The following is a 27,323-nucleotide window of genomic DNA, read 5'->3' on the forward strand; positions in this document are numbered from 1 at the left end:
CTCTTTCTTACACACAAGTTATTTGAGTCACTTGAAAATTAATACATGTAAACTACACAAATTCAAGAAATAAAGATCATTTAAAGATTCAAAGTCTCGGGTCAGTCACCCGAGAGCACACCCTGCAGAGCTAACCCTAGCAGGACGTCGCCAAGCTTAGGGATGAGCTGGCAAAACTGAAGATCTGTAGCGTAGGAAATAAGATCAGCTTCATGCTGCCTTATCTCTCGTCACCAAGTACGGACCGTGAAGCTATAAATATTGAAAATTGGAACGCTTGCGAACAAGCATAGATAACTACTCGATTTCCTCAATACCAAGGAGATCGACATTGCTATCATCACCGAGACGCACTTGAAGCCTGAACTGAACGGATTCTTTTCCGACTTCCGGCTCGTCAGACTTGACCGCACCTGCTCCGGGGGTATACGACACGTGAGCAATACTCTAAACCTTGATAGTCCCACTAAAAACCTTATCAGACTCCGTAACACCATGCGTAGACAGTACCAACGCATTGGACTGACCCAAGACCCATTCCACCACTTGTGCCGTTGAATCAACCCAATGATTCAGTCGCCCATCTAATAATCCCTGAAGAGAAGGCTGATGCTATACGTCAACACATAATCTCGGGCTGAACATGCCTAGTCCATTTGATGCTGTAGTTGTGGTAAATGGCAACCTCCATCGAATTTTCAACAACTTTCTTGTGGAATTGGAGGCTACGGTTGAAAAAAATAATATGAAGACCCCAGGCTTCGACCAAATCCTGAATCTGGAACTCAAACACCTGAGTTTCAGATTCTTCAACCACCTGGCACTGATTTTTAATCCAAGTTATTCAAGCTGTTAGAAAGAGCAGTCCACCATCGACTCCTGGCATCTGACGAGGAAAACAACTTATTGGTCGAGGAGCATTGTTGGACGTTGAAAAAGCGTTTGACTATGGTTGGCATGATGGCCTGGTCTACAAATTGCAGCGAGACGTGGAAGACCGTCTTCCTAGTGAAGATAATTAAAAATTACCTATCGGACAGGACATTCAGAGTTTCTCTCAATGGTATTACATCGGATGCCTTCCACATCGGTGCGGGTGTCCCACAGGGAAACATCCTTGGACCCATCTTATTCAACCTGTTCACCTGTGACATGCCGGCTCTCCCTGATGGTGGATCGCTGTCTTTGTTCGGAGATGACACATCCATCATCTTTAAGGGTAGGGATCTCTAAACTTCAGAGAGGCCTGAATGTCCTGTCTGAATATTTCAACAGCTGGATGATCCGTATCAACGCAGCAAAGATCCAGGTCATCATCTTTCCTCATTCCAAATCACCCAGACTTGTTCCGTCTGAGAATAATAAAATCAACTTGAATGGCACAGTGATGGAATGGTCAAAAGAGGTAGCGTACCTCGGCCTTACATTCGACGGCAAGCTTCTTTTCAGGGAACACATTTGCAAAAGAAAAACCAAATGTAATATCCTGATGAGATCCTTATATCCACTCATCAACAGGAGATCCACTCTGTCCCTGAAAAAGAAGCTTGCTGTCTATAAGCAAATCATTCTTTCTGTAATAAAATACGGTATGCCAATCTGGGAGAGTAGCACAAATTCCCAGCACCTCAAATTACAAAGGGACCAAAACAAGTTTTTGAGGATGATCCTCAACAGTCCTCCACGAGTAAGGAATTCTGAAGTCCATCGCCTGTTTGGTCTTCAGACGCTAGAGCTACGGAGAACAGCTACAATCCAAAAGTTCAGAGATTGCTGTAGGCAATCCGATCAGCTGATCATTAGGAATCTGGCACGTTAGGTTAAGCTGTAGAGGTAGGTTTATAAATTTTTAAATTCAAGAGAAAACAAGCCCTTAAAAGGGTACCCTGTAAATTAGCGCTAAACGCAATCATCACATTAGAATAACCAATTAATTTTATCAAAGCTGAAGAGCCAAAGGCTAACCAATTGAAATATTAAACCAATATTAAAACATAAAAAATCAGCAAATGAACGAAAATTTTACTACTACTACTACTAATTCAGTCATTCGATTCTCGGTCGCCGAACAGAGAGCACTTCGCAGAACTATAACTCTAGCAGAGCGCAAGCTGCAGAGTGAACTTTATCAGAGTGCCACAGACCAACCGATACCAGTCATGGAATCTGGCAGATCAATGCCAAATCACGACAATGGCGCAAACGGCAGCAACGTCAAGCCTCCCGACAAGAGGTGAGTTCAAAAGAGCTATTTTATTATGTTGAGATCTTATAGAAAAGAAGGATCTTAACTGAAAGTATAGTCAAATAGGATATATCACCCCTGCAGGCCTGGGTTCAGTCCCAGTCGGAATGTTCTGAGGCATAACATTTCTCATCACGCCTTCCTTCAGAAGTGAAGTAAAGCCTTTGGTCCCCGGTTCATGAGTTGATGGGTCGATAGGTAGGGTCCAGGTGTGGGAGCTGCCTCCCTGACGTCGGTAGCATTAGTGCTCATACAGTGATGACCCGATTTTGTCAGCCCCTTTTTTGAAAACATTTTCTAATGTTTTACGAAACCCATGCGATTTTCAGTGGTCTTATTGCACCAAATCATACCTTAAACATCGATCTTGCAGATGAATACGAAAGATTTGGAATTACAGTTATGTAGAATTATTGAAAAATAAAAGTCTGATGTGCGGAGGGGATGACAAAATCGGGTCATTACTGTATATGCATGATATTCTTATGGAAAAGTAAGAATTATATGCTTAATAAAGGACTCCGATAGAAATGGCGGGGAAACATAAAAGAATAAATCTCGATTACTTTTTGAAGGGACATATCAGCAGTTGTAAGCAATTCATTTGATCATCGATTTGAGGGAACTGGCAGCTCGCCCACGCATGATAACACTACCATCACATAGGGGAACTTTCTCCCAACTGTTAGTGGTGTTAGTATGCGTGTGCGAGCTACAAATCGATGATCAAATGCATTGTTTGCAAAACCTGATACGTCCCTTCGAAAGAGTAATCGAGAAATGACGAAACCAGGATTGAAATGACGTAGTAACGTTAACATATTATTAGCATTATGATGGAACTAATGCTTATTATTAATAATCATACCTACAGACAGACTAAAGGAAACGCCACGAAGAAACTGATGGACATGTTATTTAAGGTGGATCCAGTGAAGCCTAAGAAGAAAAAGGACGAGCCATCTATGTCGTACATTGGCTACAATGAGCCCGAGGTTGAGTTATGATTTTTACCAAGCAAGATCGAGTACGATGTACGATGTACGATGAACAAAATATCTCTGAGAGTCCTGATTATTCCGGAGTGTATGCCTGCTGCTATCACTGGAAAAATGTCTTAAACGCTTCAATTAATCTTGTGCAAGCTGTGGATGAATCGAATGAGATTGATTTGTTCCTTACTAAGGCGGGTCCATTACTCCTCGAATTGTTTGATGGCACCACAACGCAACCGGGAATGCCAGACGAAAATGTGCTTCCATATTCGAACGTTATTGCTTGATTGGACACGTATTTCGATTCACGAGCATATATCCTATCTCAACGGAGTAAGCTGGCGAACACGATTCAGAAGAACGATGAACTTAACATCTTATTCGTGAAGCGAGTGGCAGCAGCATCAAAAGTATGTAACTATAAACCGGACGAAGAATTCGAAGCCCTATGATATTTCGATTCCACCTTCAAGAAACGTTTATACGCACATTCCAGCTGCATTTAAGGAGTTCACAAAGCAAAAGTTATTTGAGTTACGCGAATCTGGAATAATCGAAAAAGTAACAATGGATATGGATAAAAGTTTTTGTTCTTCCTTCCTTCCTAAAGGAAAATCGGGCATTCGGATTGTCGTCGATCTACGTATTCACAGAACTCCATTCAGGATGTAAATATTCGAATTAATATTACTGAAGCTACATGGAGCAACGTATTTTTCCACGGTCGACTTAACTAGTGCTTGTTTTCATATTTAACTAGATGAAAAATCAAGGCACCTGACAATTTTTTCGCTGGTGAAGTGCTCTACAGATGTTGTCAGTTGCCTATTGGATTAATAAATGCACCTGATATGTTCCACGAGGTTATGAAAACCATAATAATTACAGAATGTGAAGGCATTTCGGTTCCACTTCGCTTTTTCCAGGAGTTCATTATGTGCCACTGGAAAACATACAATAACAAAACTGCTTTTTTTTTTTATTATAGTCACTTTAACATACTTGGGTCATTCGTGACTTGTCCGGGGGTGAGATTTGAACTCGTGACTTTGGCGTGAGAGGTATGGATGTTAACCACTACGCCGGGGTCGCCCCTAAACTGTGATGAAAATTTAGTGCCTCAAATCGCAATAGTGCCCGAGATTAACTCCCTAGAAAACTCGAAGTGGCAGTGAAAGTGCCTGTGGACGCTGGATCGTATCACCTTAAGAACTTAGTATGTTCCATTCCCAGGTTGGATGTTTTTTCAACTTCCCTGGGCATAGAGTATCACTGTGCTTGTAATAATACAGATTCATGCATTGGTCGGCATAGAAAGCATTCAATTAATTATCATTTTCGCTGCCACTTCGAGTTTTCTAGGGAGTTAATCTCGGGCACTATTGTGATTTGAGGTACTAAATTGAGATCACAGTTTTGTTATTGTATGTTTTCCGGTAGCAGATAATGGACTCCTGGAAAAAGCGAAGAGGAACCAGAGCCCGAGGTTCTGGATCGTATCATCTTAAAACAATTTCTATGTTCTGCCTCCCGCTTTTCACTAGTCAGCCAAACAATCCCTTTAGACCGATCGCGTTTGTCATAGTGGTCTTTGGTTTTTTGTTCATGATTCCGTTATAAAAAATCTGGGACTTTGAACAGTTATCTGAAGTCTATGACTTGGAAAATTGGTAACTACACTGCAATGCTCATTTCTGTTTGCAAACTTTGTAAACATATCAAACAAAAATGAATAAATAGTTTATTACTGAATTATAAGTGGGGATGGGTGGAATTCACTAGCCCGAGAATACCCTCCAGATGCTAGCCTCTTCACCAACCATACATCAGTACACACTCAGTAATTTTTACCGAGTTTTTGAATTGCGGAACTCTTCGGTAAAATTTAAAAAATCTGTGAAAAATTCAAAGTTGAGAAAATGTGTAACGAAAATTTACAGACTAACTTCTGGTAACCCCGTGTAATGATGAAAAATAAAAATTTTCGATTTTATCCAATCTTTACGAATAACAGTAATTTGAATTTGAACCGGGTCAGTTATTCAAAAATCCAGTAAAAATACTGACTCAACAACGGAGCTCCACACTCCTCCATCGAAAACAGCACCGCAGCTGAGCTGCGAGTGCTATGAAAAAAAAGGGAAATCGATTTATTACCACTACCTACTTCTCTCCCTGCCGCTCTAAAAAATTCGCCGATTCGGTGTCTCTCACTGTGTGTTCTGCTGAGACTGAGCAATATTCGATACCGCGAAACATCTCCGCAGCTATGTTTTCTTTCGGCGCAGGAGATGTGCGGTAATCGAATGTTAAGAACGTAGTAGAACATTTACAATAACATTCTACCAAATTTTCATGTGAGTAGTCCAGTGCAACAGCCGAATGTACGAACGAATAGGGTGACCATAGCGCATTTTAAGAAAACGTCACAAGTTTTTATGGCTGTTTTAAATCAATAATTACGAAGAAACTATAAAGCCTACAAGGTTACTACCAAAGGTACAAATCTAGGAAACTGCATGGAGAATGTTTTGTAGAACAACTAAATTAACAGAAATGAAAATTTTAAACTTAAAAACCCTAAAATGTATGAAATTTCACCAGTTTTTTTGGTACTTTCAACATACTTTTCAATTTTAATGTATGATAATTAACTTTAATCGAGTTCTTTACTAAGGAGCATTGATAGCAAATCTAATCTAATCTAATCTAATCTAATCTAACACCAACACAGCCAGTTCTTGAAAGCATCTTGAAAAATGATGGATGTACCTCCATAATTTTTCTTGTCTATTTGATATCTGTTTCACATCAAAGATGCGTCACACATATCAAAACGGCCAGGCCTACTGTGCAGCATTTAAGGGGCAAGATGATTCAGAAAACATCGGGCCTGTTTAAATCGAAGATTTAAACACGATGCTTCAGAATCCAATAAATGGATGAAACGTGGACATCTCGTACCATACGTTCCGATTTTGATAATTATATTGGTTGTTGGAAGCATCAAAGCTAGAAAGGTTAAGTGAGGCTCCATTTTATTCTGACGGTTAGGACATGAGCACTAACTCTTGTCCTAGCCTTTTATGCCTTATGGCTATAGCACCATAACTCGCTTTCTGAAAAGAGATGAGTGAAAGGAAAAGGAGAAAGACAAAGGAGACAAAGGGAAAAGGATTATGTAAACTCTATGAACATAAACAATATTTTTGATTTGAAATATACAATATAGAAATGCATAACAGCGGTGGTCACTACCCGAGTCTTGGAACTATTATCAAGTTATAAAAAGTAACAAGCACTAACATGTAATCCTTTGATTACTGGAAAATCCTGATTCCCTAGTTTGAAGTTCTCACGACTAGGGTTCAGTAGTAGATTTTATACCAGTAACGTACCACAAAAAGGTGATCTCTCAATGCTACTGGTTTGAAAAGATAAAAATTTACAAAATGGAACGAACTCACCAAGTTTAGCCAATTGAACCTGAATGCTGCCTGTCCGGTTTATGGTTGATGTATGTAGTTGACTTTTGATCGTGGCCAATAGTCAGGTTCAACGCTACGACTCAAAGAATGATGGGACGCCTCGTTGAGGTTCTACTTGGCTTCGGAACAGCTTCTCAGCGGCAAATAATAGGGATTGAGGAACTAGAAATTGTCTCCTGGGCCTGGTTTTGGCCAGATCAGCAACCGATTATAAATAAAAAAAAAACTCCACGAAGAAACCAACCTTACTAAGGAGCATTGATAGCTAAGACTTAAATCTTTCATTTGGTATGTTGAAATCGGTAAACCACATTAAGATTAAAAAAATATAGCTAACCAAAATTGGCAATACAAAAAAAAATAAAATGTTGAATAACTCACTTGGCAGTCATTTCCGACCCTATGTTTCATGGGGATTTTTTCATAACTTTAGAAGCCCTATCTACCCTGAAAATATGTGAAACCCGGAAGCAAACACCCTGTATATGAGCTACTCGAACACATTCGTTACTGCGAGTAGAACCAGGAGATGTGCAAGCGTCGAAATTATGCTGTCAGAGGAAACGTTCCAAAAGCCAGTGTGAAGAATCCGGGTAGCAGGAAGCAGCATGAAGAGAACCGAACGAATGGGGATGCCGAAGTACTACCGAAACAAAATACGAAGGACGAGTGTTTCAACTGCCACGGTTCTGGACATAATATGATATTATCTCGATAAATTGTCCGCAGCCACAGCGTCGTCCCTGCTGCTCCGTGTGCAATAAAGTGGGTCATGGAGAGGAAAACTGTTTCAAGCGGAGAAACTAATCAAATTCAAGGCAAGCTAGCGGTGAAGCAGCTGATCCGAAGCCATCACTGAGCGGAGACACGTCAGCGTACCCAATCATGAACGGCGAGGAAGGTAATAGAAGATTTTTGGAGGTTAGTGGTCAATCGCTGCTTTCAGTTGACGTCATCATAGAAGACAAGGCACAGACGATTGAGACTCTGGCTGATTCTGGATGCCCGGTGAGTCTAATTAAGAGATGTTGTTTTCAAAATGAACAGTTGTACAGTAAGCAAAGTAACGATGATCTAGTAGGGGCGGATAATTCTCAAATCAATATAGTAGGGTCATACTCGACCAAAGCGATAATTCGATCAAATGTTTACGTAGCTAATCTAACAGTGGTCACTGATAGTACGATGAAAATGGACATGATATTGGGTCAAAAATTCTTCGAGGAAAACGATATTCGCGGTATAATTTTTGCTCGCGATCGAAGTGTTAAAGCGAACTTCGATGGTGAATCGTTGCAAAACTTTTTTGACGGTGATGTAGATTCTTTGTTCGTGGACGAAAAATATGACCTCAAAGTTGGTGACACAGATGAAACAAGATTGTTAAGTGGTACTGTATATAAACTTTTCGAAACTGAGTACTTGTCTTGTCAAAAACCGGTCGAACCATTAGTTAAATATTGCGTTGAGATAAATCTTAAAGATAATCGATATTTCAATTCAATTCCTCAGCGTCTAAGCCAGTTTGAACGGAAGGAGCAGAATAAGATCGTGATTTGCTGTCGAAGGGAATCATTCGTGGAAGTGAATCGCCTTATTCGAGTCGGGTTGTGTTAACGCGTAAAAGGAACGAAAAGTATCGTCTCTGTGTAAACTACAAACCTTTAAACAAGCTTGTTGAACGTAACCATTATCCGCTTCCAATAATTGAGGATCAAATTAGTAAGCTTCAGTGGCGAAAGTATTTTACATCGCTTGATATGAAAAATGGATTCTATCATGTCGATATAGCGGAAGACTCAAAAAAGTATACGTCGTTCATAACCGAAAATGGTCAGTATGAGTTTAATAAGCTACCGTTTGACTTTAGATGAGTTTGTAAGGAGCGGCGAGATCGTAGTGTTTATCGATGACATTTTAGTTAGTACGGTCAATGTTGAACAGCACTTCGATTTACTGAAGAGGCTTTTTCGAGTGTTAGCTCATTATCACATTCAGTTGAACGTTAAGAAGTGTTTGTTCTTGAAGACAAATATTGTGTTTCTCGGTTATGAAGTGACATTTAACCAGATAAGACCGTGTAATTATCATCTTGAGAACGTTGAAAAGTTTCCGGTTCCTACGAATGAGAAAGCGTTACAGAGGTTCCTTGGGTTGATGAGTTATTTTCGGAAATTTTTTTATCGGTACAACCATATCGCGAATCCATTGTACGAATTGATGAACAATCATGAAAAGAATTTTAAGTTTGAGTCACGACATTACGAAGCGTTTGAGAAGCTGAAAGAGGCTTTGATATCGAAACCCGTATTAAGCATCTATTCGCCAGCGTAAGGAACACAGCTGCATACGGACGCGTCCGCTAGCGGTTTCGGTGGAATACTGATGCAGCGACAAGCGTACGATAACCAATTCCATCCGGTTATGTTCTATTCACGTAAGACGACAGCGGCTGAGTCGATTTTACATTCATTCGAACTTGAGACATTGGCAATCGTGTACAGTGTTAAACGGTTCCGCGTTTATCTATTCGGAATAAGTTTCAAAATCATAACGGACTGCAATTCGTTGAAGGCGACGTTACCAAAAAATGAAGTGAACTCTAAGATTGCGCGTTGGGCATTATTCTTAGATCAATTCGATTTTGAGATTGAGCATAGAGTCGGTATGAAAATGCAGCATGTAGATGCATTATCGTGAATGCATTGCTATGCTGTTGATGAGAAATCCAGTTCCATTTTTGAAAATACTGTTTACGTAAATCAGATTCGAGATTCGAACGTTGTCAGGATTAAGGCGGACTTAGAGAATCGAGAGAGCAAGTTGTATGAAGTGCGGGATAATTTGTTGTTTCGGAAACATAGGGATCATCTATTGTTATATGTTTCTACAAGTATGGAGCAATCGGTGATGTTTAAGTATCATAATAGTTTGGGGCATTTTGATATCGATAAAGTTAGCGAATTGATAAAGCGGTCTTATTGGTTGCCAGACGAAGTTGAAGGACCATATTTCCAAGTGTATCACTTGCATCGCATTCAATCCCAAGTTGAAGAAGTTGGATGGACCGCTTCTTATCGTTGATAAAATCAGCATTCCGTTTCACACGATTCACGCTGACCATCTCGGGCCGTTAACGTTAAACGTTTACCCTTAGGGTAAAAACGTTTACATTCTCGCAGTCGTAGACGCTTTTACAAAGTTTTTGAAGCTTTATGCAGCAAAGAAAACAAACTCTCGCGAAGTTATGAAACATCTTAAGTCGTATTTCATCGCGTATTCGACACCTGAGGTTTTATGACTGATAGAGGAACCGCGTTCACGTCTAAGCAGTTCGCGTCGTTCGTGAAGGATCATGATATTCGACATCAGCAAGTAGCAACCGCGTGTCCACAAGGTAACGGACAGATAGAACGATATAACCGAATGTTAATTCCGTTATTTAGTAAACTAGTCCAAGAACGTTCACAAGATTGGGATTCAGTATTGGTTGAGGCCGAGTATTATAATAAAATGTTTAACCAGTCGATTGGCGATGTACCTTCACGTTTGATGTTTGGAATAGTTCAAAAGCGTAATGTAACGGATGATCTTACTACCTATGTTGAAGAATTGAATGATAAATTTGAGCGGGATTTACCAGAAGTTAGATAAGCAGCGTCGCGTAGTATTCGCAAAAAGCAAGAATATAATAAAGACCAGTACGATAAGCGGAGTAAAGTGAATACTCAGTATCGTGAAGGCGATCTCGTTTCTATTCGGACCGTAAAACAAGTAGGAGAGAGAAATAAGTTGAAACCTAAATTCAGAGGGCCATATATCGTCAAAAAAGGTATTGGATCGTAATCGATACGTAATTTCATAAATCAAGTTTCTAATCGCCAATTCAAGGGAGTTTTCGATCCGAGTAACATGAGGTTATACCAGAAGAGAGATGAGGAGGAAATCTCTAAATTTTCAGATTCCGAGGAAGAATTCGAAGATGTTGAGTACCTAGACGAATCAGAGTCAGGAGAATACGTTAAGAAGAATATCTAGATGATAAACGAGCGACTAAAATGACAATAACATGGAGTGCCTAATCAGGAAGTTCAGAAAGAAAAATAAAACAACGTTTATATTAGTTTTTAAGAGAAGAGCGTTAGGCACTCTGTTGAGGGCAACAGAGAGGTCAGGATGAACGAGCTGTAGCAGTTTGAGTCGTCCAAACGTATAGTAATGAGCCCGTTGAGCAGATGCTCAACAGTTAAAGCGTTTTACGCTATACGTGTCACAGCGGAAGTAGCAAAAACAGAAGACGCAACTATAATAACATTCCAGATACGACAGGCGATCAGTGAATACATAGAAGTTATTTTCTCCAGATAAAACGTGTTCGTGCGGGATCTGAAATATCACTACAGTGTATTTTATTTTATTTTTATTTTTATTTAATACATCCATCTGACAATAAGTCTTAATGAACCAGAAGCCATAACAAATACTAAATGTATCTGGAGTTAATAATACGTCTCTGGAATTGAGCAGCAGGTTCCCCAAACTCGAACAACTCTTCAACTGTAGAAAACGTGCGAATCATACTCTTAACAGGTTCATGTTGTTCAAAAGAAGAGCGGTGTGAGTCTTGACGCAATAGGAACGTTGAGCGTAGAAATCTGCTTGGCGCACGAAAGTTCAAGCAAGAGAGTAAGTGGGTAGAGTCAATTTCACCACTTAATAACTTCGCGACGAATGTTGCCTGTTGAATTTGTCGCCGTCGTTGTAACGTGTCCATGCTTAGCAAGCGACATCTCTCAGCATACGGAGGTAAGTTTAGTGGATCTCTCCAAGGAAGTTGTCTTAATGCTCGACGAATGAATGTTTTTTGGATACGTTCTATTCTGATGTTCCAGGAAAGTTGGTAGGGAGTCCAAACAACAGATGCAGTCTCGATAATCGGACGAACGAGTGAACAGTACAGTGCTTTTAAACAGTACGGATCCGAAAAATCTCTTGAGAATCTTGATATAAAACCAAGCTGACGATTAGCCTTAGTGATTACCATTGAACGGTGTAAGTCAAACGTAAGTTTAGGGTCCAGCATTACACCTAGGTCGCTTACTTGTTCTACTCTTTCTAGTACAAATCCATCAATTGAGTAATCGAATACGATTGGCGTTCTTGTGCGATTAAATGTCATGACCACACATTTTGATATACTGACGGAAAGCTTGTTTAAGCGGCACCAATCAACAAATTGGTCTAACATTGCTTGAAGCTGACGGCAATCCTCGACGTTCTTGACAACAATGTATAGTTTGAGATCATCGGCGTATATGAGCACACAACCACTCGGCAAGAGGAGCGTCACATCGTTGAAGAAGATTGTGAACAGCAATGGTCCTAAATTGCTGCCATGGGGAACACCGGAGGTTGCAGCAAATGGTGATGAAGTGCACGAACCCAGCTTGACACGAAGTGTTCTGTTGGAAAGATATGATTTCAGCCAATCAACCAAACCATCCGAAATTCCCGAGACATTTTCCGAAGAAGAATACCATGATCGATGCAATCGAATGTCGCTTTCAGAACGGTATAAACGGTATCTTCCTTGACCAAAGATTTTTATATTATGGTAATCTACAACTTTGCTGAAAACGCTACATACGCTATATTGTAAATGTTAAAATGTAATATTACCTGAGCATCATATTTTTCACCTGCGTACCTTCGACTCAAAGTTTTCAAAAAAGTTCTTAACACAAGAGTTAACGTACATTCAAGCGTCTGTTGGAGGTCAGTAACGTGAATTGATGAAAATTGCAGACGATCTCTGTCAGTACATAAAAACGGATTCTGGACAAGTTCATATATTTATTCTCGGATGCTCGAACGGAAAACACGGGATTGATTGCACTAATGGTCAAGGTTCAATTGTACACGAAACACCTATCTTCTTGTGGTCAGGTATGTATAACTTAAATTTGGGACATTTACTACACGTTGGCTACAAATTAATATAGCCAGGGCTTAATATCTATTAAAATGTGTGATGGTTTTATAGTCTCCTGGACTGCCTATTTTGAGCGGGAGAGTCGATTAAGGGTCGAAGTACAAGCCATTATGTACCCTTTGTTAGAATTTGTGCGGCAGATTGTAAATGCTCGATTTAGCTATTCAACAGTGGAGTTTCCCTAGGCTGATCACTAATATTTATAAAATTGGCGTAAACAATCCAAGCCGCGGTAAAAATGTCTGGAATGTAGGGGAAGCAAGAACAGTTCCGGAGTGATTTGTGGTTTGGGCGTAATTGCATTTATGGAAAAACACGTCAATCGTCGATTTCTCGTGAAGAAAAGCTCATTCTCGTAAACAAACTATACCAAATGATAAATGGATTATTCCTCTACCTCATAGTGTTGTTAGTTTTCGAGATTTCGGCGGTTGAAATTTAAATTACGCCCAAATCTCAAATCACTCCGAAGTTGTTAACCTACAAACATAACCACAAACGCGTTGGTCATACAAAAATGACAAAAAAAAGCGCTTCATTTTACTACATATAACGCAACATACGGCCCGCAGCATAATGCAAGCATGCATGTGGTAATTTATTAGAAATATTTTGTAATTTATTAAATGCTGGCACACTGCCTGCACAGCCGACTGGAAATGCTTGCGGCAGCAAAATGGACTGGATTCCCGAACTTTTTGTTTTATATGTTTTGTTCCCTACTCTGCAGCTACTCCTCACTCACACTCCGGACGTTTCATTCATTATCCAAGCCACAGAGAGCGCTACGGCTTAATTTACGTTGAATGTTTTAAACGGAAGCGTAGCATTTTATTCAAAAAACTGATTAAACTGAGAAAAAGTGTTTGCGTTTCGGAGAAAAGTTTTCATTTCTTTCGCCCTAATTCCTGATTGCTTTGCCGGGTGCAAAACTTTCGCTCGCCCGCTCGTACGGCTAGCCGTCAGCCGCTCGCAGTTGGTCAATATTTATTTTTCAAACGAAGAACTGCCGGGTTTGCTTGTTTTATTTTTTATATAATGGTTCGTTACTTTACTCCGCCCGGTGATGATGATCCATCATCCCCGGATGGTAATTATTTTATTACTAGAGAAACATCGTTAGTGGATGGCATTCTTAGAGTCCTGCTCAGTTGAAAATGTACTACCGGGAATCGTGCTAGAGAGCGGAGTTCATCAGCGAAACGTGTCACGTAATTTCGGGATGAGTTTTCCGGAAATCCGATGAGGTCTGTTGCTTTGTTTTCGGACCAGTGACTTGTTGAACTCTCTGCACCAAGTAGAATGAGGGAGATTTCAGCGAAGTTTTTGCATGTAATTTGATTAACATTTGAAAGTCTTCAATTACGCTTTCGGCTGTACAGCGACGAGTGGCTGGAATGTAGCCAGCACACCATCCAAATGGGGAACGGACCAATATTCAAAGCAGCAGCAGCAGTTGTTGATTTCAAGCTCCAGCTTAACCATGTCCATTTTCCTCTCGCTGTGTAGTGGGGCTAGTGAAATTAAAATTATCCCGATTTTCCTGATTGAGCTGCCACTCCGACACTGAGATTGAACCCGCGATCTTTTGCTCAGTATGCAAATATGGTCACCATAAAGCCACCATGCTCCTAACATCACAACAAACCAATACGACTGACGATATGAAAAGATTTATTCGATCAACTATGTTTTATCCCGTGTTCTTAGTTTAGTGCATGTCGTATTAGCATAGAAGTAAGTAACTCTTTGACCAGATTGTCCCGAAAAAAGTTTATAAATATTTCGACTACTGGCAAACTACCGTAAATGGAACATAATATTTCTTCGACCCTGTAGCTCTACTGTCTGTATCCCGGTAGAAACGCTCAGTTGCAAAAAACCTCTCGAGCTGTATCTCAAATTCGGTTCACTATTGGGTAATCTGGAGGGGCTTTGCGACCATCGTATGCCGGACTGTCACCTGACTAAAGGCTATGGAAACTGTGAGTGAAGCAGTAATCAAGTGGTGTATACTAATTGGTTTTCATTGGGAAAGGTATAGCAGGTGTGGATAGGATTTCTAAAAGACTACTATTGAATGTTGTGGGTGTACAGTGGGTTTTTATTCTGGTATTTTTTTTCCTTTGATTTGTTTTCCGTCGATCTTGTTTTCCGTACTGAGTTATCAATGCTACCAAAGCAAGGAAGGCAACTCCCACACCTGGACCCTAGCTATCGACCCATCAACTCATGGACCGGGGACCAACGGCTTTACTTCCCAGAGTTCCCGGCGCACAGTGGTCTAGAACTGTGAAAAGACGGTCAAAAGTCATTATCTCATGAATCTTGCCTTTTGGACTAGTGGAGTCTTCAGGAAAGTTTCTGGATATAAAAAGACCCTTCTTTTGACATTAACAAATCAACGATTAATCCTCCAAGAAGTTAGATTCAAAATTTATTTTTCCAAAAATTCCATATTCAGGTTTGGTGTCTTCGGCAAAGTTTTAGAAAATATCAAAACAAGAAAGTTTGCTCAAGACTATAGGTGGCTATTTATTATTTTTTTTTTGAAATATGGAATGTTTTTGGTGGGAAACCTCCTAATAAAAGTTTCTACTTAATAATTAATTTCTTTAAACTTCTACTGGTTTGAAATGTTCTACAAAATTGTTCAAAACATTAATACACGTAAGTTTGATGAATATCATAGCACACTTGATCGCTAAATAGGTGAGTAGTTTTTGATTTTGCTCCAAACATATAATTTTTACGATTTACTACCATTTCCCACCACATCCCACTACAAAACCAATAGTAATAGAAGCATTTAAGTGTGTTTTATTCAAAAAATTCAAAATTTCTTGCAGAAACATGAATTATATGTTAAATACTGCATGATATGGGATATTTTTTTTATGGAAAACCCCATAAACGTGATTTTTCCTAGATAAAACATTCTTTAAACCTATTGTTACGGAGACGATGAAGTCGTTCGGACCTCTTAAAGGCAAACTCGTATGTTTGTTTGTTAAGAGTTAGCTTTTAGCTGTAATTTTATTATTTTTTAGTTTCAACGCATGTTTTTTAGCACATTTTAGGTTACTTACAATTTTAATCCACTTCGTAAACAATTATTCGTCTGTCGTAACAATAGTTTATGCTTATTCGTTGAGTTCTTGTTAATGATGTGTTTCAATTAGTATTATGTGTTTATTTTAAAGCAAAGTGTACTTACAATTACAGTTATAATTAACAAATTTATAGTCCAACTTTTAACAATTACTTACTTTTAAGGTGTTGTTTGTTCTGTGTTGATCTTGGTAGTAACATAACAATGATACAGAAATTGATAACTGACAACTCAAGCTGACGACTTCTCACTTGACGTTGTCCGGTGACGTTACCATTTAACCTCTAGTTCTACAGGGTATCGTCAGCGTTTGCTGTTGACGGGGGGTCTGGTACCGTTGCGCACACACTCCACCCCGTATTGCTTGAAGTTCCTTCAGCCATATCAACTTGCTCAAGCACGTCCAGTACCGCCAGCTTGGTCAACGGCCGCTGAAGTACACCCGTCGCAGTCCTCACATTTGCGCTTCGTATGCGTCCATCCTTCCCCGGATACACCTTCTCAACGACTTCTCGCTCCCAGCTATTCCTCCTTGCCTCGTTCATGACTACGACCAAGTCTCCAACTTGGATCGGTTTCACTTCCTGGAATCCACTTCGACTGTCGTGAGATGACTGGAATATATTCTTTTATCCACCGATTCCAAAAGCGGTCAAGCATGACTTGAACGTGGTTCCAATTCGAACGTATAGCCGATTTAATATCCAACGGAGCGACGGTTGGTTGACATACTCCGTTGGAGCTTAGAAGTAAGAAGTGGTTCGGGGTAAGTGCTTCACTTTCCTTCGAATCCAGCGGAAGGTAGGTAAGAGGACGAGTGTTCACCATCGACTCTGCTTCCGCCAACGCCGTGATGAAAGTTTCTTCGTCCGGATTCCTTGGCATCTCCATGGCAGCCAAACCAGCCTTCACCGAACGCACCAATCTTTCCCAGATGCCGCCCATATGCGGAGCATACGGAGGATTCAGCTTCCACTGCGTTGCTGCATTCGTGAACGTTGAGGCCAGTTCATGATTAACTTTCTTGATTTCTTGCTGCAGTTCCTTCCGAGCTCCTAGGAAATTTGTTCCCTGATCCGAATAGATCTCCAGAGGTGCACCACGCCGAGCGATGAATCTTCGCACGGCTAACTTGCATGATTCCGTAGACAAAGTGAACGCAATCTCCAAATGAACTGCCCGCGTTGTGAGGCAGGTGAATAATGCCACCCAGCGTTTCACGGTACAACGCCCAAATCTGACAGTAATTGGTCCAAAATAGTCCAAACCAGTAAAGGTGAACGGCCTGACGTATGGAGTTAGACGCGCTTCCGGAAGTTGGCTCATACGGGGAGGCTGTGGAATCGTCTTGCGCACTTTGCACCTGCAACACTCCTTTACCAGCTTTCCTACCACACCTCTGAGCTCGGACACATGGAACTGTTGCCTGATCTCGTTTACGATCGTCTCTTTATTTGCATGCCCGAATTTTCGATGAAAGCTGTCGATGATCAATGCGGTCACGTAATGGGTTTTGGGTAAAATCGCAGGATACTTTGCTTCGATGGTCAGCCAGGGAGCAGCACCGATCCTCCCATCCTTTCGAATTACGCCATTAGCTCCGATGAATGGACACAACTTGTAGATCCTGTTACTCTTTGCCACTGCCTTACGTTGGATTAGTGGGACTTTATTGTTGGATTCCAACGAAGCATACTCATCAGCGAATACTTCACGTTGAAACATTCTCAGCACCGTATGTTCAGCTTCCCGAAGCTCTTCGCTGCTCAGAATCTCAGGATTCGGAAGTAACAGCTTGTTCTTCTTCCTCAAGCAGATGTCTCGGAATCGCCGCACGTACCCTACAGTCCTACGCAATCTTTCCCATTTCGAGAATCGGTCAAACCCAATTGTTTCACCTGCTACTGTTGTGCGATGGATGTTGACTGCCTGTATCTCCTCAGAAGTTGTACATTCCATTTCCTGTTCTGGCCACTCTAGCTCATCCTTGTAAAGGAATTCCGGGCCTCTGAGCCACCTACTATTTACGGTAGCATTTGGGCCGTTTCCCCACTTCGTGGCTTCGTCCGACACGTTCCACCTCGTAGACACCTTTCTCCATTCGGATACGGCAGTAATTTCCAGAATGTCACCGACCCTGAAGGCTACAAATTGATGAAACTTCCGTTGATCAGATCGAAGCCAAGCCAGGACAGTGTTCTAATCGCTCCAGAATATCTTCCTGTTGATTGGAATGGTGTGGCTGGCAATGATGGTTTTCATCAGCCTTGCACCGATGACAGCAGCTTGCAGCTCTAGTCTCGGTACAGAGAGTTGTTTGAGTGGTGCAACCTTGGTTTTGGACGCTACCAGACAGCAGCGGATAGTTCCACGATCGACGATCCGGAAGTGGGCAGCTGCCGCATCCACAAAAACGTGTAGTTCCAGAGTCTCGAAGGCTTCTGGACCATATCCCGGGAAATAGCAGCGTTCTATTCGCACATGTCTCAGATCTTGGAGTGCTAGAACCCACCGTTGCCACAATGGGAAGATTTCCCCTGGAATTTGTTCATCCCATCCTATACCCGATCTCCACACATCTTGCACCAATACTTTGCCGTGGATCACGAAGTTTGCCACCAGCCCAAGTGGGTCGAATACGCTCATGACTAGGCTGAGAAGTTCCCTTTTGGTAGGATAGGATATTCCATTCAACAACTTCTCGAGGTCGCTTCGAAAGTGTATCGCAAAGGAAAATAAGTCTTCTTGGGGTAGCCAGATCATGCCCAAAACTCGTTCTGAGCCGCTACCTTTCCCCAGCACAAAGTTCTTCGTCGATTCGATTGGTTCTTCACCAATCTTCTTGAGTACTTCTGCAGAACTAGACAGCCAATGTCGAAGTTCGAATTCTCCGCGTTCATGTACAGTTTTTACCTCCTTTGCCAGTTGTACTGCTTCTTATATTGTGTCAACGCTATCCAAATAGTCGTCTACATAATGGTGTAATTTATTATAATTTCTACAAATTTTGCACACCATCAGGAAATGTTTGGCTTAGTTCAGATTTCATTGGTCTGCTCATGGAAAAAAGGATATCACTTGTACAAAAATCATAAAAATATTTTAATTGTTATTAAATTGATTTTTTTTCAGTATATTACCAACCTGTTAAAATTAACCAATGCAGTAAATCCGTCATTGCGGCTTGGCGAAAAGTCTTCCGGGTCCAATGCTATCGAATTGACATTATATTTTTATTCCGTGCTTCCAACGCTTATTCCGAGTATATACCAATCACAGGCTCTAGTGACTCCATTAAATCAGCACCATGAATTAGTACAAACTGTACTGATGATGGTATGTAGTACCAGGAATATTTTTTCTTTAAATAGATGGGCAGCCTCTAGTGCGTTTATTCTGATCTTCTTGGTATTAATTTCGCTTTGATTTTGTCAAGATAGGGGTGGACAATAGTAGCAAATACTCAATGAAGATTTACATAGATTTGCACGATGACCACAACAAAGAAATTATACAGATTTTTATCAGCCAGATACAGATGAAATAGATTTTTGCGATTAATAGGAACATGAAAAAAATTAACAGCTCTAGGTTTGTTACTTGGGTTGGGTCGTTCGTTACTTACTTCTTGGCTGTGGCCTGAGAGGTATGGATGTTAACCACTACGTCGGGGCTGTCCCCAAATTGCAACTCTATTTTAACTATCGGCAGAGTTCATCGTTGAATTGCTAAGCAATTCAATTGAATGTTTGCTTTTAAATAATTTTTGCTTAGGCCTATGACCTACAAAAAAATCCATAGTCGATAATTGGAACACACTATAATAGTAACGTAAAGCCATAACTGAAACATCTACCCTAGTCGAGTTTGACAATGAATTCACGAGAGAGAATCATCATCATCCACATCAAATTGCTCCAACGTCATCCCAAGGCTGCTCACCTCACGTTGGACGTTGATACGCTATCCCGACAAAGTTTCCAACTAAATCTCCTAGCTTTGCTCACCGGTTGTGGTTTAGACAGTTCCGACGGGAGATATCCTTAGGCACCGGTTCACCAGCACTTTACCAGTTCCGGTTTGGTTACAACTCGACCAGAATGTGTCAAGCTTCCAAAGTGAAATATTTACCGTTCTCTTTTTTTCAGCAACATCTACTAAAGCCCCAAGCATCCCATTTCGAAAAAAAAACGACCAAACACATCACCGTACAAATTTGGGTTCCCTCTCGGAATAATGTTCATCACCTGCTATCTACCTACCTAGCTAGCTGCTCGCCAGAGATCAACCATCCGTTGTCGAGCACTATTACTGCGTAGGTATATTCGTTTGACGGTAATTTTCAAGGAGGGAGACCACCACCCGTCCATGACAACACTGCCGAACCTGAACTGACACCACCACCGCATGGAATCGGTTTGCCCGGTGGGTGCCTGTCTCTCTGACTGTGTTTGGAGACGGCTCATTTCGTTCCTTGAATGCGAAACACACTCACTAGGTACGTGGAAAGTGACGTTCCGACCGGCACTGGGGAACCACGTTGGGAACTGTTTGTCGCAATTTCAACCTTCAACGTAAATTTTTTTTTTTAATCTATGTCTGGCTGAAAATAATAGGGGGAATGGCTCTAATGTTGGCCTATGGATCTAAGATTGGACCCATTGCTAAAAATCTGCTATTTATTAATTTTATCTAGATGAACGTGTTTTTGGGACGGTAATAATGGATATTTTCGGTCGCTATTGACAATTTAGTCGATTGCTGAATTTATGTATGAGCCCAAATTAGGGGCATTTAGGCCGACATTACATCCATTTCCCCTATGTAAAATTATATCCAACAACCGATTTTCGCTGCAGACCACAATACAGGAAAAACTTGCCTTATGCAGCGGTTTTTTTGCTTGTCTATGTTTAATTTCTATGGGTTTTCCACGCCAAATGACGAATCTTAAAAATTCGACCTTTCCAGTTTTGCATAAAACTATCCATAATTGTGTGTTATTGAAATTCATTCAAAATTTGGCAAAAATTCGGCCATTTTGGATCTTGCATTTTTTTTAAAATGGCATCTCTGTAATTTTCAAATAAATTGTAGTACGAAAGGTCACTTCTGTTCGAAATGACGTCGAAAAGTAAATCTTAAATTTAAATTTGTTTTTTTTTAAGACAAAAAGTTTTGGTCAAAACTTTGAACTATTTTCCTGTTTGGTATTTGGGTAATTTCTACACATGAAAAAATATTTGAGACATTCTGTTGTTGCCTGTTCAAAAATAGCATAGCATAAACCAGGTTGCACAATGTCGTAGGTGGTACGAGCTCCAAACTGTTGTTAAGAAGGAGACCCAACTTCATCCGTTGCTGTTAGATAGTAATTTGTGATTAATTACGGTAAAAAGGTAAATGGATCATTAAACAATGACGATGTTCCTTAATAAGTAAAAAAAAATCTCCTTAAAATAGATCGGGTTGCTCCTTAAATGATTGATCGAAATACGCTAAAAATCTTAAAATGCTCAGTCAATATTTAAAGTACGCTCCGTAAAATAAAGGGTGATACGGTCAAAATTTGGTCAATATAAACTTGACGTATTTCTTTCAATTTTGCATTTAAAAAACCTGAACACCCCTCATTTTGAAGGTGTGTGTGTGTGTAGAATGTTGCTCCTATTTTGATTTTGGAATTCACTCTTCAGTTGTCAAAATGCCGTCCAAGCAAGAAGAGCAGCGTATCAAAATTTTGCTCGCGCATCGCGAAAATCCGAGCTACTCGCACGCAAAGTTGGCAAAATCGCTAAAAGTTGCCAAATCAACCGTTACAAATGTAATTAAAGTGTTTGGGGAACGTTTGTCGACAGCCAGGAAGTCTGGATCGGGGGGAAATCGAAAACCGGAAGCCGCTGAGACGACAAAGAGAGTTGCCGGTAGTTTCAAGCGAAACCCTAACCTCTCTCTCCGAGATGCCGCAAATAAGCTGGGTGTATCGTCTACAACCGTGCATCGAGCCAAAAAACGAGCCGGACTATCGACTTACAAGAAGGTAGTGACTCCAAATCGCGATGATAAACAAAATACGACGGCCAAAGCGCGATCCCGGAGGCTGTACACGACGATACTGACGAAGTTTGACTGCGTGGTAATGGACGACGAAACCTACGTCAAAGCCGACTACAAGCAGCTTCCGGGACAGGAGTTTTATACGGCAAAAGGAAGGGGAAAGGTAGCAGATGTTTTCAAGCACATGAAACTGTCAAAGTTCGCAAAGAAATATCTGGTTTGGCAAGCCATCTGTACCTGTGGCTTGAAAAGCAGCATTTTCATAGCTTCCGGGACTGTCAACCAAGAAATTTACGTGAAAGAGTGTTTGAATAAACGTCTGCTGCCTTTCCTGAAGAAACACGGTTGTTCCGTACTGTTTTGGCCGGATTTGGCATCTTGCCATTACGGTTAAAAGGCCATGGAGTGGTACGCCGCCAACAACGTGCAGGTGGTTCCCAAGGACAAGAACCCTCCCAACACGCCAGAGCTCCGCCCAATTGAGAAATACTGGGCTATTGTCAAGCAGAACCTAAAGAAGACCAAAAAAACTGCTAAGGGCGAGCAGCAGTTCAAGGCAAACTGGCTTTCTGCGGCGAAGAAGGTGGACAAGGTGGCTGTACAAAATCTGATGGCAGGGGTCAAGCGTAAGGCCCGGCAATTCGGATTTGGAAAAGCGGAAGCCTAACTGAATATTTTTCCTGAATTGTATACTAATTGAACTTGAAAAAGAAATTTAATTTGATTTTTTAAATAAACGATTTCACCGATTTACACGCGTTTTACCTTGACCAAATTTTGACCGTATCACCCTTTAGAGAAAATTGTACATTAAGCATTTGAAAATGCTCCTTAGTATGCACCGCTTTGCACCATTTTGAAGTGTAATTGTACCATATATCATCGGAAAAGCTGCTGTAGAAAAGTTAATGAGTACCATGAAATCAGCTGAAATGTTCAGTAAATCATTGTGTGCATTTGTGCATTTTTACTGAACATTTCAGCTGATTTCATGGTACTTATTAACTTTTCTACAGCAGCTTTTCCGATGATATATGGTACAATTACACTTCAAAACGGTGCAAAGCGGTGCATACTAAGGAGCATTTTCAAATATGCTTAATGTACAATTTTCTCTATTTTAGGGAGCGTACTTTAAATATTTACAGAGCATTTTAAGATTTTTAACGTATTTCGATCAATCATTTAAGGAGCAACCCGATCTATTTTAAGGAGATCTTTTTTACTTATTAAGGATAATTTCATCTGTTTTATTGAGCAAAAGTAGGGCTGCCATTAATTACTACCTCTTAGATAAAGGATGTGTCTCCCTACAACAGACCAGAGCTGTCCTGGCCACGTCCTTGCATCTGGTGGGGAAGGGGGAGGAATGTTTGTCCGACACTTGTGGCAGGTACCATATTATAAAAATCAAAATGTAAAAAGTTGTACATTAATTGAAATTTTTCAAACACCATCGAATTACCCCTTGACGCATGAAGCGTTCGCAAAAAGTTAACTCACCGAAATGTTCATTAGATGGTAAATGAGTTCTCTGTACCATTTCGGGCGCCAAAGCGTAATTCGATAGCCAAACGAAGAGTCTAAGCAAACCACGCGTAAACGCACGGACATCGACCTGCACAATTCTGCTTTCAGGATTTGTTGACCCGTCCCATCCTTTCATGCACTTCGGGTGGGAAGCGAATTGGCATATGCGTTAACTTGATAGAAGGAGAATGCCTTCTTTCGTAATTTTTTACAAAAAATTAGTATGCGTGAAGGCGATTTTTTGAACTTCGTGAAAATCAACTTCGTTGATTTCACGTAATTTCCGGCGACGAAGATTGCAATTCTTGCGCCTAATCTGAGGACCTTCAGACTTGATTCTTTGACTTCGTTCTGGTTTGTGGAAGAGGCGAGAGCGGTCCGAGTTTCAGTTATCGCGCCGTGGTGTGAATTTAAAGTTCGTTAGTTTTCGAAATTAGAGCAGAAAGTGCTTAAAGGGTGTCCACGATGAAATTGCCACACACAAAATTGATTCGCAAAATTCGAGTTTTCATCCGATTGCCATAAAATTTTCAGGGATTGAGAAATAACTATTAAACTTCATTTTACCATTTTACTCGTATTTTATTTACAGTCCATACGCAAATGCCCGCACCTTGGCCTTAACCCCGGCCATAAGATTCTGCACAACCTGTGAATCAACCGTTTTTTGCATGTAAACCCATACTTTCTTCAGTTCCTCGACTGTCTTCACTACCTTAGGTCATTTAAGAAGGTGCTGCTTCATAATCGCCGAGTACTTCTCGATGGGGCGGAGCTCCGGAGTGTTGGGAGGGTTGAACATTTTCGGCACGAAATTGACCTTATTGTCCGCATACCACTTCAGCACGTCCTTGGAGTAGTGGCATGAGGCCAAATCCGGCCAGAAGATTGTTGGGACGTTGTGGGCCTTCAGGAGAGGAAGCAGCCGCTTCTGGAGGCACTCTTTTATGTACACCTGTCCATTCATCGTGTCCTGGGTCACGAAAGGTGCACTCCGCTTCCCGCACGTGCAGATGGCTTGCCAAACCAGGAATTTCTTCGCAAATTTGGACATCTTCTGAGTGCGGACATGCTCCGGAACGCTGAACTTATCCTTGGCCGTGAAAAACAGGTTGCCGGGGATCTGTTTGAAGTCGGCCTTCATATATGTTTCGTCTGTTTGAATCTGTTTGAAGTCGGCCTTCATATCGTCCATGATGCAGCATTCAACTTTCGTCAGCATGTTGAGGTACAACTTCCTGGCACGGGTTTTGGCGGACTTGTTCTGCTTCTCGTCGTGATTAGGGGCCTTTTGTACCTTGAACGTTCGAAACCCAGCCTTAGTTTTGGCCTTCTGGACAAAACTTCGGCTTAGTTGCAGCTTCTTAGCCACATCCCTAACGGAGGCGTTCGGATTTCGGTTGAAGGCCCCAACTACGCGGTTGTGATTTTTGGTGTTGTACGGAATACTTTTTCCTTCACTTCTGGGCTTCCGATCGGTGGTCAACCGTTCCTCGAACCGCTTAATCACTCGCGACACCGTGGAATTCGCGATTCCCAACGTTTTAGCGATGGAACGATGCGAGAGATCCTTGTTCTCGTGATGAATGCGCAAGATTTTATCACGCACGAGCTGTTCTTTCGACTCCATTTCCGCGAGTTTTGATCACAGGACTTTAAAACTTGCAGGATGTAAATAATGCACTATGAACTAAATCCACCCAAATTTTCATTAAATTCTACCCAACGGTTAAAAAGTTAGAGCAATTTCATAGTGTGGCAATTTCATCGTGGACACCCTTTAGTGCGTTAGTTCGGCGGTTAGGAGTGTGCGAAGGTGTATTGAAACCGAGATTTGTGGCAAGTTGCGAAGCTCGTCACACCACCCACATCAGTCAGCGACCGTTTTTGACCCCATTTTCCAGCTTCGAAGAACACCCGGTGGTACCAGAGGCCGGAAAAGGGCAGCAAAAAGGTTTCCGCGCCCTAGGCACAGTGAGCAGCAACCCACTGGTTTCGAACCGGTGACCTCCCTCTCTAGCGGCAACCACTTTCCGCAGTTTCCCGTCGACGGTGACGACCATCGATGCGACGGCCGTACCCCGTCTAGGTAGAAGACCACAACTCAGCGTGTGAGGCGTAGTTGGAAAACGTCATCGGCTATGTGCAGTCCGCAGTAGCATAGTTTCGGAGTCCGTAGGAGTATCACGTGTAGTACACGTGGGTCCAACCGGCATCATCGAGCAACCGCCAATTCCTCCACGCAAGTAGCTAGTCAAAACGTAAGTAACATGCATGTTCACAAAATTCCCATGCGCATGGTGAGTTAAAGCCCCTAGCATAGCATAACCGCTAGCGTGGCCGCTGTTCATTCAGCCGTTACCCATTCCGATCCGCGCAAGCGTCGGTAACGCCAAACAGCTTTTTGTAGCACACACAAAATGAACACCATTCGTCGCACAGCACACTAAATAAATACCGCCAGAAGAAGAAAGAAGAAAAGGATAGCTAACTAGAGGGAATGAATTTGAGATAGGCCTAGAATAATAAATTGTCGATAACGTAGAAGTACGAAAATAAACCATCATGAACAAGAGGTAGTTTGAACATGAAGAGGAGGCGTTTTCAATAAACCAACACACTACAGATAAAAAGTTTTTGTTCATCATTTCCCAAAGTGATCTAGAAAAGCGAATGTAAGGCTTTTTCACGTTTCCGGTCGTTTTCTTTTGAAGTTTTGCAGAGTTTTACTGGGGGAGTTGGCCCCGAAACCAACTAGGATTTCTCTCTATTCGAACGGGATCCGTTCGAAGTGTTGTGTCAAGCCTGCCCGTGATGATAAAATCCGCGAGAGCAATTCATCGGTGGCAGAAATCGTTTTCGTGAATGCTTCATTCTTTTATTTGATTCTTTCACGACCATAGGTCGTGGGCATTTCCGTCCTTACCGTAGTCGATCAACAGCTAACTTGCTTCCCGCTCATTTATTTGAGAAAAACAGAACCTTCCCTGAAAGGTCTCATATGGTCGGGCAACCCTAGTCTCGGTAGATGGTCTCCCTCGGGAGTGGCGCTTAAGCCATTTTTACTAAAAACGGGAAACTCGTAAGGCTGTCGGGCTACACACTTATTTAAGAGAGATGCAGAGAATTCAATAGGGGCCTCATAGCCTAGTCAGTAAAGGCACGGTATTATCAAGCCGGAGGCGGCGGGTTTGATTCCCCGGTCCGGTCGAGGGAATCTTTCGAGTTGGAAATTTTCTCGACTTCCCTGGGCATAGAGTATCATTGTGCTTGCCTTGCCACACAATATACAAATTCATGCATTGGTATTGGCATCGAAAGCTCTCAATTTTAATAACTGTGGAAGTGCATTTGGTGGAACACTAAGTTGAAAGCACGCAATAAGCTAATATGCGCTAAGCAATATAAGCTTGAAATGCGAACAAGAAGAAAGAAGAAAGCAGAGAATTCAACCAGTGGAAACCAGAGTCAATGTTATTATTAGAGTCCCGCCAAAAGTGCAGCCAGAAGTACCCATCAAACTGTCAAGCGGGGTCCAAACAAGCAAAGTAAATAAACATAATTGTTCCCACTGTTATTTTATTTGTTAATATGACTACATTGAAATAACAGCAACTCGATGATTAAAACGGAGCTCGTTTACCTAGTGTCAATTTTTTTTGCTTACTGAGCAGAAGACCGTGGGTTCAATCCCTAGCTTCTTCGCGTTATATGATCGATAGGACATCAATTCAGCTTATCGTTTACCAAAACGAACCCTGCTGCAATCCCAACTCTCTTACCCAACATCCCAGTGATTCCTCGTGGAAGTGCAGAGGTGTTCTTGGCTTCCATCAAAGCGAGTGTCACGCCAACACATTCCTACCCATTCCTTTCTTGACCTGTGTTCGGGCGCGGCCGGCGC

General features: G+C 41.4%; 1 protein-coding gene across 1 annotated transcript in view; it reads right to left on the reverse strand.

The window, feature by feature from the left end:
- LOC135707005 (uncharacterized) overlaps positions 1–17,791 on the reverse strand; it is a 44,770-nt gene extending 26,979 nt beyond the window's left edge. Inside the window, exons 1-2 of the mRNA XM_065228724.1 lie at positions 16,565–17,791; positions 16,226–16,446 (exon numbers count right to left, since the gene is read on the reverse strand). Coding sequence (XP_065084796.1) covers positions 16,226–16,446; positions 16,565–17,791 — 1,448 coding nt within the window. The remainder of the gene's footprint in view (positions 1–16,225; positions 16,447–16,564) is intronic.
- Between the last annotated feature and the right edge of the window lie 9,532 nt (positions 17,792–27,323).

This window comes from Ochlerotatus camptorhynchus, unplaced genomic scaffold (assembly GCF_037179485.1).
Source record: "Ochlerotatus camptorhynchus isolate MF236.1 unplaced genomic scaffold, CSIRO-AGI_Acam_v1.1 ptg000300l, whole genome shotgun sequence".
Lineage (NCBI taxonomy): Eukaryota > Metazoa > Arthropoda > Insecta > Diptera > Culicidae > Ochlerotatus > Ochlerotatus camptorhynchus.